Source organism: Mesoplodon densirostris, chromosome 3 (genome assembly GCF_025265405.1).
Source record: "Mesoplodon densirostris isolate mMesDen1 chromosome 3, mMesDen1 primary haplotype, whole genome shotgun sequence".
Taxonomy (NCBI): Eukaryota; Metazoa; Chordata; class Mammalia; order Artiodactyla; family Ziphiidae; genus Mesoplodon; species Mesoplodon densirostris.
The window spans coordinates 117,486,940-117,504,735 of NC_082663.1; the positions used below are offsets into that span (position 1 = coordinate 117,486,940).

General features: G+C 40.5%; 1 protein-coding gene across 1 annotated transcript in view; it reads right to left on the bottom strand.

The window, feature by feature from the left end:
- Positions 1 to 17,796, bottom strand: part of KLHL3 (kelch like family member 3) — a 113,612-nt gene that overhangs the window by 74,668 nt on the left and 21,148 nt on the right. The window contains exon 3 of the mRNA XM_060091967.1: positions 8,452 to 8,558. Within this exon, the coding sequence (XP_059947950.1) occupies positions 8,452 to 8,558 (107 nt within the window). The remainder of the gene's footprint in view (positions 1 to 8,451; positions 8,559 to 17,796) is intronic.

Below are 17,796 nucleotides of genomic sequence, written 5' to 3' on the forward strand. Positions count from 1 at the left end.
AAAGAGGAAATGCAGATGGCCAACAGGCACATGAAAAGATGTTCAACATCACTAATCATCAGTGAAATGCAAATGAAAACCACAATGAGGTATCATCTCACACCTGTCAGGTTGGCTATCATCAAAAAGAACACAAATAACAAATGCTGGCGAGAATGTGGAGAAAAGGGAACCCTCCTACCACTGTTGGTGGGAATGTAAATTGGTACAACCACTGTGGAAAACAGTATGGAGGTTTCTCAAAACACTAAAAATAGAACTACCATATGACCCAGGAATTCCATTCCTTGGTATACATTAAAAAAAAAAAAAAAAAAAAAACCAAAACACTAATTTGAAAAGATACATGCATCCCAATGTTCACAGCAACATTATTTACAATTGCCAAGATATGGAAGCAACCAAAGCGCCAATCAACAGATGAGTGGATAAAGAAGATGTGGTTTATATACACAATGGAATACTACTCAGCCATTAAAAAGAATGAAATTTGCAGCAACATGGATGGACTTGGAGGGTATTATACTAAGCAAAATAAGTCAGACAAAGACAAATTCTGTTTGACATCACTTATATGTGAAATCTAAAACATACAACAAATTAGTGAATACAACAAAAAAGAAGGAGACTCACAGATATAGAGAACAAACTAGTGGTTACTACTGGGGAGAAGGAAGTGGGGACGGGCAATATAGGGTAGGAGATGAAGAGGTACAAACTATTAGGTATAAAATAAGCTACAAGGATATATTGTACAACACAGGGAATACAGTCAATATTTTATTTATTTGTTTGTTTGTTTGTTTTGGCTGCATTGGGTCTTTGCTGCTGTGCGCAGGCTTTCTCTAGTTGCAACAAGCAGGGGCTACTTTCGGTGTGGTGTGCGGGCTTCTCATTGCAGTGGCTTCTCTTGTTGTGGAGCATGGGCTCTAGGCATGTGGGCTCCAGTAGTTGTAGCATGCAGGCTCTAGAGCACAGGCTCAGTGGTTGTGGCGCATGGGCTTAGTTGCTCCGTAGCATGTGGGATCTTCCTGGACCAGGGCTCGAACCCATGTCCCCTGCACTGGCAGGTGTATGCTTAACCACCACGCCACCAGGGAAGCCCAGTCAATATTTTATAATAACTATAAAAGGAGTATAACCTTTAAAAATTGTGAATCACTATATTGTACACCTGTAGCTTATATAATATTGTACAGCAACTATACTTGAATTAAAGAAAAAAAAAGAAAATGTCTGTTTGTTGCACATCTTTTGTCCTCTGTTAACACCATATCCTGTTCTTCCAGATAGATCATGATCTACTCAAGGGCAGATATTTGTTCATTCATTCACTCAACAAACATGTATCAAACAGTCCCCATGGGCAAGGCCCAGAGGACACAGTGGTGAACAGGTCATGTTCCCTGCCCTCATGGAGCTCAGTCTAGTAGAAAGAGGGATAAGTAAACCAACAATTACAAAGTATGTTAAATGCTAGAAAAGGAGTTTCAGCTTAAAAGGTTCTTAAGCAGGGAAGCCTATACCCTGAATTGTATGCAAAATGATGAGCACACAGGAGCACACATTTACTATTTTTTGTGGAACGAATCCATTGTTCTCATCAGAGTGATTCATAATGGTTAAGAACCACTGATCTAACATGAGATCTGGAGGAGTCATGGTTGTTCAGAAGAGCAGTGAGTATGAGGGAAGAATATTCCAGGCAGATAGAATAGTGTACGTAAAGGTCCGGAGGTAAGAAAGAACATGACCTATTCTGGGACCATAAGAAGTTGAGTCTGGCAGAAGCACAGCATGAAAAGGGAGGAAGGGGGAGAGGAGGCTGGAGTTACAAGCAGGGTCTGGACCACTTGAGGGCCTTGTGGGCCATACTGAGAAGTTTAGACTTCATCCTAAGGGCAATGGGGAGCCCTTGACAGACTTTAAGCAAGTAAGGGATGCATTAGATTTTTTATTTTGGAAAGATCGCTAAAGCTACAGCACAGAAAATGGGTTGGGGGTGAGGGAACAAAATAGGAGGAGGTTGACCAATTAGAAGGCTGCTGCAGTAAATTAGGTGAAAGATGATGGCAGCCTGGACTAAGGGTCTGTGTCTTTTTTTTTTTTTTTTTGATTTTTGCGGTATGCAGGCCTCTCACTGTTGTGGCCTCTCCCGTTGTGGAGCACAGGCTCCGGACACACAGGCTCAGTGGCCATGGCTCATGGGCCCAGCCGCTCCGCGGCATGTGGGATCCTCCCAGACCGGGGCACAAACCCGCGTCCCCTGCATTGGCAGGCGGACTCTCAACCACTGCGCCACCAGGGAAGCCCCAGGGTCTGTGTCTTGAACTTCTCTAAATCCTCAGGCTCTACTTTAAGACCTTGCACCTAGAAGTCTCCAAGAACCATAAAGAGCCCAGGAAAGCAAGTCATGGTTCTTGACGTAGCAAACACATCACATGCACAACAGAGCTCTTTTTAGGTGGAAGACTGCCCAAGGGGGAACAGGAGGGAGGAGGTGCATCTTGAGGAGCCAGGAGGGAAAACCTTTCACCATCACAGAAGACTTAGGAAGGCTATGAAATCACTGGCTCATCCTCTAGATCACTGGTATAAACCCAACCCTATTATTCAGCCAAAGAAGCCTCAAGAGTGAGAAAGGAATGGTAGAGTGGCTACGAAGTCTTTCTGAAGGACCAGACGTAGACCACCAACCACCCCTACAAAGTTGTATGGCAAAGGGAAGAAAAAGTGCATTCAGGAAGCCTTGTGTTATGGAACTCTTCCTCACTCCTCAGCTGAATCCTTACTGTTTTAATTTCATGATCTGGGTAAAAAGAAAACAGAAGGTCCTTATCCTTTGCACAGTGATCCTGCATGGGTGTTAAGATGGTTATTAAACTCCCTTACTACTAACCTTCATCTGTCTAAGTCCTAATGCCTGGGTTGCCAACTCATTTGGCTAAAGCTGAGACCTATGTCACATGTTAACATCACATGAGAAAAAGAAATACCCTGTCACATCCCTGAATCCCAGCTAAACCTCCTGCAGATGAGCAGCCTATGCCATTTAACTGCAAAAGGCTGACCTCTGTCTCCTGTAAAGTAAGGACATTCCCGGCCCTGCCTTTAAGCCAAGGCTATGTGAGAGTCAAAGGAGATAATGAGAGTCTGAGAACTGTGGCAGCAGGATTCAGCAGAGCTGCAATGATGGATTTCACCCCAGCACCCAACCTCCCTGGAATCTCGTCCTTCCTCCACTTGGAAAGGTCTTTCTGCTCAGCTAGAGGCACATGGAGCACCAAGCCAGGAAGGAAATGCCTTCCTGATATGAAACAGAGATGTTTCATATCAACCCTAACCACCATCAGGGCAGCTGGTATCAGAGCCACCCCACACATCCACATGAGCTCTGTAAACTATGATGTGCTCTACACATAATAAGAGTAAACTTTATTAAGTACCTATTCTGTATTGGGTGCCTTATTTCCCTTACTTGTATCTGTTCCCTGGTTATTGTTATTATTGTTTTATTGTTGTTATTCCAGTCTCATAAACAAGCAAACAGGATCATAGAGGTTAAGTGAATTCCCTACAAACCTATCAGGTGCTGGAGTCAGGTCATGATGGCTCCAAAGCCCTTTCCAAGACACCACACCATCTCCCAATACAAGGTGGCATTACCACCCCTGTGTTTAATCCTTAGCAAAGAGGCCTCTGCACCAATAACTCCAAACCTCCTCTATGAACATTCATAAAACATTTCTTACCAGTGATCCTCTCCAATGATGATCTAAATTTCAAGGCTGAGCTACTCCAAGTCCAGACAAGTCTACCGCAGATAATCTTGGTCAAATCAGTTGCACCTTAATGGGTGCTGGTGGGTGTCTGAATAGTGGTCTCTTTTCCTAGACACTACAAAGGCCTATGTTGAACTACATCCAAATCAATTCTTGAAAAACTCACCATTTCCTTAGAGGCAAAACCCTCAGAAGCCAGACCTTATCTACTCCGACTAATCTCTCAAGGCCCTCTTTATACAAAGAAAGGATTCTACTCCCTAGTGCTCCCTCCCTCCCTGCCCCACTGCCTTAGATTAAGTCTTGCTAAACTGCATGTTATGCAAAGATCTTCAAAAACATCAATACATCATACAAACACTCAGAACACAGACATAGGCCAGGGCCTGGCAGAGTCAGGCATAAAGAAAGGGTGAAACAATGGTTCTATGGGATGAGTGCATGCCTGGAGGTAAGAGAGCCAGGCCCTAATTTTTCTGCTTGAGGCTGGTTGGCGCTCACATTCCAAGCCCCTTGCCTCTTACCTCCAGCACATTCCTGACTCTCCTCCCTATTTCTGTTCACCATATATTTGAAGACACTAGTTGAATATCAGCCTACATCTAATAAAAACTGGACAGTAACTTTTCTTTAAAAAAACAAAGCCGGGGCTTCCCTGGTAGTCCAGTGGGTAAGACCCTGCACTCCCAATGCAAGGGGCCCAGGTTCAATCCCTAGTCGGGGAACTAGACGCCACATGCATGCCACAACTAAGAGTTCACACGCCGCAACTAAGAGTACGCATGCTGCAACTAAGAAGTCCCCATGCCACAACTAAAAGTCTGCATGCCACAACTAAAAGATCCATATGCCACAACGAAGATCCCACGTGCCGTAACGAAGACCCAGTGGAGCCTAAATAAATAGAAAAATAAAAACAAATAAAAAATTAAAAAACAAAGCCAATTTAATCAGCCTCTGCATGTAGCACAACAGAGCCAGAAGATGGGACAGCTCACTCCCAGGGCTTCTTTTGGGATGGAGTTCAAATGTCTTTTAGCCATGGTGATGAGCCTAAGACACTTAGTCCACATATTCTTTAGAACTTGGTTCTTTTAACACCATAAAATGGGATTGTTTTCAAAGTTTTGGATGACATGAAGGGATCCATATGGAGTACAAATACTATAGTACACAGAACACATAGAAAATGGCATGATAAAAAGAGGGAAAAAAAAACGACTGGGCTATTTTGGGGAAATTATTTTCCCCTGGGATGGAGGTGCTAGATGGGGGGATGGGGTCAAGGGGAATCTTAAGTATTCCATACTCACAGGGAAAAGAAGGACAAGACCAGCCCTTCTGGCCTCTCCAATCACACTATGCTGAAGGAGTGGAGAGCAACTCAGGTGACTGCCCATCCCAGACCTTCTCACAGGTTGGCTGCCTTTGGACACTCTCCTGTGGGCATGCAGACCTCAGTTTCACACTTATTACAAGTTATTCTGGGAAGGATATGGTCAAGGAGTAGAGCTGGTATTTGGAACCATCACAGGACATTTGGGCAATATGAACTGAGAGGACAAAAAAATAAAAACACTTTAAGCCTCAGTAAAAGATCTTAATCATACCACTCAAGTCAGAAGAAAGTCACATGTATTTCCTTTTCTTTGGGGCCTTAAACCTGCTGATAGAAATGGACTCAATGAGAGTCAGCTGGGCCTTTTCATTACTAATTTTATGCATTTTGAAGCTGAACCTGATAATTAGAACAAAATTTTGCAATGTTACTCTTTTTTTGGTACCTGTTTACCAAGGTTTAAGCAAAACCAAGGGGCCTCAGAAAATACACGAATCTGATGTACTGCCGATGGAAGCATAAGCTGGTACAACTGTTCTAAGTGTTGTGGAATTGAGGCACGTGTCTCACAAGAATTCAAAATGTGCACACACTTTAACCAAGTATTTTTTTATTCTAGGGATCTAAGGAAATAATCAGGAATGTAAGTAAAGACTAAGTGGCAAGGATGCCCATTTTAGCATTATTTACAATAGCAAAATATTAGAAAGAACTATAATTTCCAACCAATAAGGAAATGGATTTTCAATTCAGATACATATGATGGAATCTTATGAGGCCATTAAAATAATGATGTAGATGTGATTTCATTGCCATGAAAATATATTGACAATATAGCACTAAGTTCAATTAAGCAAATTTTCATTGAGCACCTGCTGTATGTAAGATCACGCTAGGCAGAAGGGACATAGCAGTGAATTTAAAAGGTACAGTTTTTATCCTCATAAAGTTTATGACTGACCAGGCAAATCAGACAGTGAGGAAGTAATGAGATAAGTAGTAATACTAAAGAGAAGCATAAGCTATCACAAGAGTAGATGTATTACATGTATTTTTTTTGCTTGCCCACATTTTCTAATTTTTATTCTGCAATGAACATATGTGAATAGTGTTTGGATGAGTAGATGGATAGGTAGGTGGGTGGGTGGATGGAGGCACAGACAGACAGATGATGGATGAATGGATGGATGGATGGAAGGAAGGATGGAAGAATGGATGGTAACCAGATTCAGTGGAAAGCTTGGGCTGGGCAACACATTAGACTGCTTTCTTCTCTTGATTCCCTCTTCCCTTCAATTACTAGAATCCAAGACCTGATCCAGAAGCACCTTTTCTCTCCCTTTCTAAAATCACCTTGTTTTGCTTAGGCACTTCCACTACCCACCAGAGGCAAGTTCATTAGCAAAAAGTGGAGCCAACAGTACAATTTATTGTAATTCCAAATGGACTCCTCTCACAACACTGGACTTTCCAAACCACACAAACAGAGAAGAATGACCGGCAGAACTATTTACTGAAGTTGCAGCTAAATAACTATTGTAGACAAGATAAATTATTTTAAAAGAAAGAGATGGATGAAGGACAAGGACAAAAAAATAAATAAAAACCTTACTACTAGAGTTTGAGGCTACTCCAAAGAGAATGTGGCTCAAAATTTCCAGGTAGTGAAATTAGCTGGTTTTCCAGGCTGCACTGTGGAATTCCTGGCCCAAGGCTCAAAGTGAGGTAAGTGTGGCTTGGTCCACTTAGCAAAAGCACTGCCCCAAGTTGAGGCCAGGTCCTTCACATGATGAGCCAAGGGGGACATACATGTGAGGAACTCTCCAAACGCCAAGTGCTACGTACTCCCTGCCCCACCAAGAACCACTCCTGCCCAGCACAGGCTTTGTACTATATTAGGAGAAGGGCAAGAGCCTATTCAGCAAAGATGTGCCTGCACTCACCCATCCTTAGCAACACCACATTCATTCATTCAACCTTCACTTATTCAGTCTCCTAAACATCAGGCCTTGGGGTGGGCGCTAAGGATTCAACAGTGACAAGACATAATCCGCAAGCATCCAAAGCTCACAATCAAGGGTAGGAGACATTTTGTTCATTAAAACAATACTTTAGTCCTATTATGTACCAGGTACTCAGGGTACAGAAACAAACAAATCTAACAAGATCCCTGTCTTCATGGAACTGATACTCCAGTAAAGAGACACAGGTAAAAAATATATAAACAACCAACCAATGTGATTTTCAGACAGTGATAAATGTTATGAAAAAAACAGAGTCAAGTTATGGAATAGAAAGAGACCTAGTGGGGAACTACGGCTCAGGTGGTCAGAGAGGAGGCAACATTTGATATGTAAACTACAGGGTGAGAAGCAGCAGGTACATGAGACCCCAGAGCATGACCACCGCAAACCCCAGGAAACAGATGAGAGTACAGAGTGACAGTGACCACGCTCAGAGGAAGCACAGGGTACAGATGAGTGTGTCGAAGAGACACCTGACCTCATCCAGCTGGCTTTCAGTCAGCAGTGATGGCTACAGCACTGCCTGCTCCTGGCTCAGGGGAGGTGCTGCGAGGTACTGAAGACAAGAAGCTCAGCCCATGGGTTTCAGGGAATTCAGTCTCAGAAATAATACACGTGCAATAGTTGGACAAGGCTATTTGGCATGTTCAGGACACAGGGACTCCCTGGAAAGTTGGCAAAGTTACTGAAACTGAATGGAGATGGTGAATATACCTCTGTCTTACTCTCCCCACCTCAAGCCCCACCATCACTTCTGCCAACTCTACCGCATTCCTATAAAGGCTAGAGGAGACTCAAGGTTCCTGCCTGGAAAGAACAGCTAAGGAATAATAAGACGTGGGACAGCCAGCCCACCCAGCCCTGGGCTAGGCATCCGGAAGCCAAGTTCCACTCATTCACCATGTGACCTCAGGCAAGTCCCTTCCTTTCTCTCAGCCTCAGGGTCCCCCATCTGCAAAATGACAGCTCAGAAGCCTGGGGATGAAGCCAAGAGTCTACATTTCTAACCAGCTCCCTGACATGATTATGACACATGACAAAGTCTGAGAATTCATGGACTATATGATTCTACATTTTTTCCTCAGAGTTAACTGTAATAGGGGCTGCATGCTTGACTGGCCTGGCTGAGGGCCTGTCATGGTGCTTTGCATCTCCATGGTGCAAAGCAAAGAATCTGGCACACAGGAGCTCCTCAGGGTGGGCGTCACAGCCTTCTTTCCTCCCCCCCTCATGCCACCACCCTCAATATTCTCCCAGTGGGGCTGCAGCCCCACAACCATGGGTTATTGTTTGCCCCTCACCATACCTGTGAACATCGCACAGAAGTAGGGGCTGCAGGCTGCCAGGACCACACGGTGGGCTTCTATCTCAACATCTTCTGCCACAATCACCACGTCACACAATAGCTGTTTGCTGCAAGACACCAGTGGGAGAAAGGATGGGTCACAGCACCAACTCCCACCCCCAGCCACACAAGGGTATTTTTTCTCCCCCACCCTCCGCGTTCCATACTATCACCACGGTTGTCATACAGACCTACCATATCTTAAGTTAGGCAGGGAGATGGACTCGTCAACTTTTCCAAGTCCCTAATAAGCCCCACATTCACGCTTTCCTAAGGCACTCAACTCTGTAGAGATCTAACTACTATGTAGCTGCAAACTCAGGGCTCCTTCATTTGTCTTCACATCTCTGCTCCGCAACTCTCTACAAGCTATGACTGAGAAAGGGGGACAGCAGTTCAAGGAGCAGTGGGAAAAGCTTTGGGCTGTTAGCTGAGTAACTGAATGAATGCCAAGGAGCATGAGCATGCCACTGAGGTGTGCCACCAGCTAGAACAGGTATTAACTCTTCTGCAAGGAATCCACTGCCTGTGAAACACTGGTAAGAGGCCAGCCAGATCTGGAGGACTCAAGTATGTTTCTTCCCACCCAGGTTTAACACAAACATCAAAAAGACTCCACCAGTACACACAGTGCTCCCTAAAGACCCTGGGCAAACTCCAATTACTGCAATTATTAAGAAAACTGTAACTACATTTTTACTTGTTTGTCACCCCCATACACTATGAACTTTTAAAAGGACTTGTTTACTGTTATATCCTAGACACCCGGTTGCATGCATAGCACACAGTAGGCCAAACTTTTACTAAATAAATTAATAAAGGAATGAAATTTTAAATAGGATCAATCCACACTCAGAAACAGAATGAATATTTGACTACTTTGAAGACTGAAAGGGTACCACAAGCCCTATGAATCCAAGAATTTTTCCTCTACCAGCCTTTCAAGTTCTTATCATGGCTATTATCAATACAATAGTCAACATTTTTTGAGTTACATGTGCCAGGCACTGTTCTAAGCACTTTTCTTAAATACATATTATTTAATTTAACCCTCTCTACAACCCTATGAAGTATGACTACTGTTATGCCCCATATTACTAAAAAAGGAAACTGAGGCCCAGAGAAGTTAAGTAACTTTCCCAAGGTCACACAGAAAGGGAGCAGTGGATTCAGGATTTGAATATAAGCAGCTGAACCCAAGAACCCATGCTCCTAACTTCTATAGTATCCTGGTCACCACTCGTCCTTGCTTTAGATTGAAGCACTAGAAGTGGGAGGGAAGACAGGGAGGATAAACACATTTCAACTGTGATCAACTGGTAGTAGTTACTTAGCACACTATACTGGATTGAGAAGTCTGAGGTCATGACTTGGTTCCACGTGACAATGATGAGATAAATATAATGAGTATGTCATCGTTAATAGATGGAAGAGAAGCTACATATTTGCTCTCCCTGGTATAGCATATTAAACCATTGCCAACTATTCAGACATTAGTCCAGGTTCACTTTTCAGAGAAATAGAGTCATAAAGCCTGGGAAGGCTAGAACCACAAATGCCCTTAGAGATCACCCTATGTATGAAGCTCAGAGAGGTGGCCCAAAGACACAGAAGCCTTAGTCTTGAATCTAGTTCTGACTCCAGGTACAGTACCATAATGCCTCATGATTGGTTGACACTTAGAATGGGAAAAAACAGTAGCTAGGTTATCTCCCATGGGGAAAGGTGATCAGGAAAGGTTCAGCACATGGAATAAGGTACCAGTGAGGGGGCTTCTGGGAAGGGTGAGACCCCTGAGCAACAAGGGGCAAAACCTGGGGGTGGGACCTCATCCTGCAGTGAACAGCACACCTTACACATGAACTTTATCAGAATAAACCAGCTCAACTGGGAACAGAACTGGCTCTGCCCCAACAGGCTACAAGAACATGGACAAATTGACCCCATCAATTTTCTCAATTTCTCAATTTTTAGCTGCCTTGGGACATATACCGTGGGGACCAAATGAGATTGCAGATGCCACTTGAGAACAGGCTTGTTTAAATATGGATAAAATATATTGTAAAAATGTACTCCCAACAGTATAGACTCAGCTTGGACATTTTCACTTCTATTAAAGATTTTGGGGAGAAAATAGAGTTATCACTGCTATTTAAAAGTACAAGTAATTTTTTTTGGTAACCAGTATTTTAATAAGGAAAGTGTTGACACAGATGGGTCAGAAATGCTGAGCAAATTTTCAGTGCCAGGTGATGGGCAAGCAAATGTCAAAGTGGGATAACTTACACAAACCCAGAAGAGCTGATAATTCTTGAACAAATGGGAAAGAGACAAGAAGGAATGAGGAATAAAGATGGAGAATCCAGTCAAGCAAATAAATGAGAGCAGTTCTGATAGGTGGGAAGTGTATCTCAAGGCCAGAGAAACTCTAACCTGGGAGACTGACCAAGAAAAAGTTGGTCACAAAGTCAGGGTAGGCTTTCCCAGGTGGTGGGAAAGCCTGTCTACACACTGGAGACATCTCAGTCAGGCAGACAAGCACTGCCTGGCTCACGAGCACTTCTAATTCCAATTACCAGAGACCCTGTGAGATCCTTTTTTCTGAAGTATCATACAGTACTCCAAAGGACAGTCTTGAGGAGAGAAAAATAGGACTATACACACTGTGATTTGTAGGAAATAGAGTAGAGCTGTTAGGAAGGAGCTCAGGCCCTGGAATCAAACTGACCAGAGTTCATGTCCCCTGAGTATCATAGAATTGACATGTGTTGTAAACAAGATAATGAATAGCACTAATAGTAAACATTCAGTAAATATTTATTTCTTTTCTTCCTTTTTTCCACAAAATACTTCAATCAAGATTAGAGTAAGTTTTGGACATGGTAAATTTGAGCTGCCTTTTGGACATCTAAGTGGGGCTGTCAAGTAGGCAAGTGGATACTAGGGTCTGGAGTTCAGAGGTGGGAAATGGTTAAGAAGTTGGGGGAAAGAGGAAGAACCAACAAAAGAGATGAGAAAACAGCCAGTGGGATAGGAGGAAAACCAAAAGAGTGTGGTGTCCAAGAAGCCAAGTAAAGCCAGGGCTACAAAAAGAAAGGAATGATCAATTGTACCAAATACTGCTGATAAGTAAGATAACATTAGGGTGGCTAGCCAGGGCAATTAGGCAAGGAAATGAAATAAAAGGAATCCAAATTGGAAAGAAAGAAATAAAACTATCTCTATTCACAAATGACATGATCTTGTACATATAAAATCCCAAGGAATCCACTAAAAAACTACTAAAATAAATAAATGAGTATAAGGAGGTTGCAGAATACAAGATCAATATACAAAAATCAACTGTGTTTCTGTATACTTGCAGTGAACAATCCAAAAATGATATTTTTAAAATTCCATTTACAATATCATCAAAAAGAATAAAATACTTTAGGAATAAATTTAACAAAAAAATTCAAAACCTATACCCTAAAACTATAAAACACAATTGAAGAAAATTAAAGACTTAAATAAGTGGAAAGACCTCCAGTGTTCATGAATTGGAAGATTAATACTGTTAAGATGGCAATTCTCCCCCAAAATATTCTACAGATTCAATACAATTTCTATCAAACTCCCAGCTGGCTTCTTTGCATAAAGTGACAAGCTGAGCCTAAACTTCAAATGTAAATGCAAGGGACCTAGAATGGCCAAAACAATCTTGAAAAAGAACAGAGTTGAACAACTCAGGTTTCCCAATTTCAAATCACTACAAAGCTAAAGACAGTGCAGTAATAGCACAAGGATAGATACATAGATCAACAGAATAGAACTGAGAGTTTAAAATAAACCCTCACATTCACAGTTAATTGATTTCTGAAAAGGATGCTAAAACCATTCAACTGGGAGAGAATAATCTTTTCAACAAATGCTGCTAGGAAACTGGATATCCACATGCAAAAGAATGAAGTTGGACCCCTACCTCACACCATACACAAAAATTAACTCAAAATGGATCAAAGACCTAAATGTAAGAGCTAAAACTATGAAACTCTTAGAAAAGACATTGGCGTAAACCTTCATAACTTTGGATTAGGCAGTTGTTTGTTAGATAGGACACCAAAAGCACAAACGAAAAAAAAAGATACATTAGACATCAAAGTTTACAACTTCTGTGCTTCAGGACATCAGGAAAATGAGAAGAAAACCTACATAATGAAAGAAAAACTTTGTAAATCGTATGTCTGATAAGAAGCTTGTGTCCAGAATACATAAAGAACTTGAAACTTTACAACTCATAATAAGTAGACATATAACCCAATTTAAAATAGGCAAAGTATCTTAATAGACATTCTCCAAATAAGATACAGAAATGGCCAATGATCACATGAAAAGGTGCTCAACATCATTAGTCATCAGAGAAATGTAAATCAAAACCACAATGAGATAACTCCTCACACACACTAGGATGGTTATAATCAAAAACACAGAAAATTACAAGTGTTGATGAGGATATGGAAAAATTGGAAGCTTCATACACTGCTGATAGAAATGTAAAGTGGTACAGCTGCTGTGGAAAACAGTCTGACAGTTCCTCAAAAGGTTAAACACAGAGTTGTTATCTGACCCAGGAATCCCACTCCCAAGAGAAATAAAACATACATCCACACAAAAACTTGTACCTGAATGTTCACAGCAGCATTATTTATAATAGCCAAATGGCCTCAAATCTGTATATCCATACAATGAAACATTATTCAGCAATAAAAAGGAATGAAATACTGAGACATGCTACAGCATGAATGAACCTTGAAAACATTATGCTAAGTAAAAAAAGTTAGTCACAAAAGACACATTATATGATTCCAAAATAGGCAAATCATAAAGACAGAAAGTAGATTAGTGGTTGTCTAGTACTGGGAGGTGAGTGAATAGGGATAACAGGGGGATTACTGCTAAAGTATACAGGGTGATGAAAATATTCTAAAATTGATTGATGGTTGCCCAATTCTGTGAATATAATAAAAACCATTAAATTGTACACTTTAAATGGGTGAATTGTATCGTATATGAATTATATCTTGATGAAGGTGTTACCAAAAAAAGAAAAACAGCATATACATCTGCAAAAAATGAAAATTCTAAATCAAAAAGATATATGCACCCCAATGTTCATAGCAGCAGAATTCACAATAGCCAAGACATGGAAGCAACCAAAGTGTCCAGATGATTGGGTTAAGAAGATGTGATACACACACACACACACACACACACACACACACACACAATGGAATATTACCCAGCAATAAAAAAGAATGAAAAATCTCCACTTGCAGCAACATGGATGGACCTAGAGAATACTATGCTTAGTGGAATAAGTCAGATAGAGAAAGACAAATACTATATCACTTACATATGAAATCTAAAAAATAATACAAATGAATGTATATACAAAACAGAAACAGACTCACAGACATAGAAAACAAATTTATGGTTACCAAAGGGGAGGGGGGAGGGGCAAATTAGGAGTATGGTATTAAAAGATATAAACTACTATACATAAAAGAGATAAGCAAAAAAGATTTACTGTACAGCACAGGAAATTATACTCAGTATCCTGTAATAACCTATAATGGAATATAATCTGAAAAAAATGAATCAGTATGCTGTACACTTGAAACTAACACAATATTGTAAATCAACTATGCTTCAATTTTTAAAAGTTATACTAAAAGCAAGAAGGAATAAAAATTTTAAAGGCTAAAAAAATGATACACTCAAAAGAAAAGAAAAACAAAAAGCAGTGTGCTAAAATGGCTCGTTACTAGTAATAAAGCCATACTGGAAAACAATCTAAAAAAAAAAGATGAAGCAGAGAACTTTTTGCAATGGAGAAATGAGAGATTCAAACTGTAAAGATAAGATAGAAGATTGTCGTTCCTTTTCAGGCCTGATGAGGGGGTGCTATTCCAACAAGGACCACGTGCCCACTTGCTGGTTGGCTGGGTAAGTCAGGAGACAAAGAGCCATTAGGGCTCTGCTGCCCAGAAGCAGCTGTTGGTCTGACCAGAGCAGAGCGAGGAAGTACAAAAGGAGGAGGAAAGCTGGTTGGTTACCACGTCAGCAGCCCATTTTCTACAATGCAAGTATAAAGAACAGGAAACATGTGAATTGTGTGATTCATAAATTGCAAAGAACATGTGTGCTTGAACTAAAATAGCTTAAAATTGAGGGAGGGGAATGTGAAAATGCAAGAAATAACCCTAGGTCCCTGGAATATCAGGTAACATTTCATTAGCCTGACCCCTTGAATGGCAAGGTGCTTCACCCTGGCCTTCATCAAAACAAAGTATGCCTCTCTCCAGTTCCCATTAAACTCACCCAAATCAATAAAGTGTCTAATTCAGGCCCCCTTTCTCTCACTGCCTCCCCCATTCCACTCTAGTTTTTTAAGTTAGCCATTTAAATACCTTAGAATTTGATATAGTCTTTGAACACCACTAGAATGCAAGCAAGATTGAGGGCAAGACTTTGTCTCACCTACTGTCATATTCCTGAAGCAAAAAATCGCCATCAGGGGACTTCCCTGGTGGTCCAGTGGTAAAGAATCTGCCTTGCTATGCAGGGGACACAGAGTCGATCCCTGGTCAGGGAACTAGGATCCCACATGCCGCAGGGCAACTAGGCCTGCGCGTCACAACTACTGAGCTCGCGCACCTCAACTAGAGCCAGCGTTCCACAAACTACAGAGCCCAGGCGTCGTGGAGCCTGCGTGCCACAACTAGAGAAGAGAAAACCTGCCTACCACAACTAGAGGGAAGCCCACGCACCACAACCGCAACGAAAGATCCCGCGTGCCGCAACTAAGATCCGACACAGCCAAAAATAAATTAAATAAATAAAGACTTTTTTTTAAAATCGCCATCATAATAACAGCTAATACAGAATGTTCACTATGTTGCAAGGACTCATAAAATATCTAAGGAATAGCTATTGTTATTATTATTATGCAACATGCTGTTTAAATTAGCAATTCTACTTCTAGGAATTAATTCTATAGAAATAATTGTAAATATGCACAAGTACTTAACAACAGTAATATATGTGCTGTCACTGTTCTAAGCACTTAACTTATTAATCCTCTTAACAAGCCAGCAAGACTGGAACTATTATTAGCCTCATTTTATGGTTGACAAAAGTGAGGTTGGGGATATTAATGAACTTGCCCAGGTTCACAGCTAGTCAGCACTGGAGCCAAGATTTGAAACCAGGCTGCCTGGCTCCAGAGTCTATGCTTGTGACCACTGAGCTATCCTGCTTCACACATAACCACTGCAGGTATTATTTATTTGAGGGATTGGAAAACCTAGACATCCAACAACAGGGAACTGTTTTAAAAAAAACAAAAATAGAATATCATTCATCCACTTAAAATGAAGTTGTAGAACAGTAACATAAAAAATTTGTTCAACATAATGTTAAGAATAAAAATCTGGTTGAACACATACACTACTATATATAAGACAGATAAACAAGGACCTACTGTATAGCACAGGGAACTCTACCTAATATTCTGTGATAACCTATATGAGAAAAGAATCTAAAAAGAATGAATATATGTATATGTATAACTGAATCACTTCGCTGTATACCTGAAAATAACACAACATTGTAAATCAACTGTACGCCAATAAAATTAAAATATTTTTTAAAAAAATAAAAATAAAATAAAAATCACCCATAGGAAAAAAAATCTGGTTGAGACGTATTTTAAACAAAAAAAAGATCTCCTAAGGGTTAACAATGGTTAGCACTGTGACTTTTTGCTCACCTGTATTTTCTAAATGTTCTATATTTTCACAAAAAATTTATAAAATTTACAAATTTTTAAAGAAAAATTTAAAGGTTTTAATTTAAAAATGAAAGGGAAATCCATGCCTAAACCTGCACTAAAATTTTCCCAACCAAAACATAAACAGATTGTGGTCCATTTGAAAAAATCAAAATCAATTTGAAAAAATCAAAAGGAAGAACAAGACTGTGATGGTTAATATTATATGTCAACTTAACCAGGCTAAGTGATGCCCAGATAGCTGATAAAATATTATTTGTGGGTGTGTCTGCAAAGGTTTCTCTAGAAGAGATTAGCCTTTGAACTGGTAGACTGAGAAAAGAAGATCTCTTTCACCAATGTAGGTGGGCATCATCCAATCCACAGAGGGCTTGAATAGAACAAAAAGGTGGAGGAAGGGTGAATTCTCTCTTTCTCTTCTTGAGCTATACTGGCCATCTTCTCCTGCCCTCAGACATCGAAGCTCTTGGTTCTTGGGCCTTTAGGCGGCAAGACATACTCCACTGGCTCTTGTTTCTCAGGCCTTCAGATTTGGACTGAATTATACCACTGGCTTTCCTGGTTCTCCAGCTTGTAGAGAGCAGATTGTGGCAATTCTCGTCCTCCACAATCATGTGAGTAAACTCCTATAATAAATCTCCTCTTACATATCTGTGTCTATATATCTGGTTTTCCAGAGAAACAGAAGCAATACATATATATAAATAATATAATAATAATAGATATATAAATAGATGTATTATTGGTTCTGTTTCTCTGAAAAATCCTGACTCATACAAAGATTATTCACTTAAATTTCAGCAAAGGACCAGTGTTTTCCAAAATAAGTTTCACAGAACACTCGGTCTATACATAACAACAACAACCAAAGAGGATTCAAAAACATGTGGGAAACCCTCAGTTAGACAAGTTTATTGTATGTCTTCTCAGAGATTTTAATATGCCTATATATATTATGAATCTCGGGGGGTGGGTATAGCAGTTTTATATAGCATTTTTCAAACTCATTTTGTTACAGATCTCTTTTTTCCCCACAGAGCATCTTGAGGAAATGTTCCTCAGAACAGCCTTGGCAAATGCTGACTTATACAAGAGAGAAGCAGCAGGACTGTTGGAGGAGGTTAAATCCAAGTTGATGCTTTTGAGGAAAGATGCAAAAATGTGGCAACTTGCAAAAGAAGGAACAGACATAACAGGATTTTTTTTAGGTATTTAAGAAAAAGAAAAAATGCTAATAATATAAAGTGAGGGTTGGGGGAATTCTGTGTGCATGTCTATTTCCTGAGCTCTACCTTTAAGCAGTTACTACAGTTGGCTAAACCAGGCAGTCTTTTTCCCCCAGTTTTATTGAGCTATAATTGACATATAACATTGTGTAAGTTTAAAGCGTATAATGTGATGATTTGATATATATTGTGAAATAATTACCACAATAAGGTAATACATCTATCATCTCACATAGTTACCATTTACTT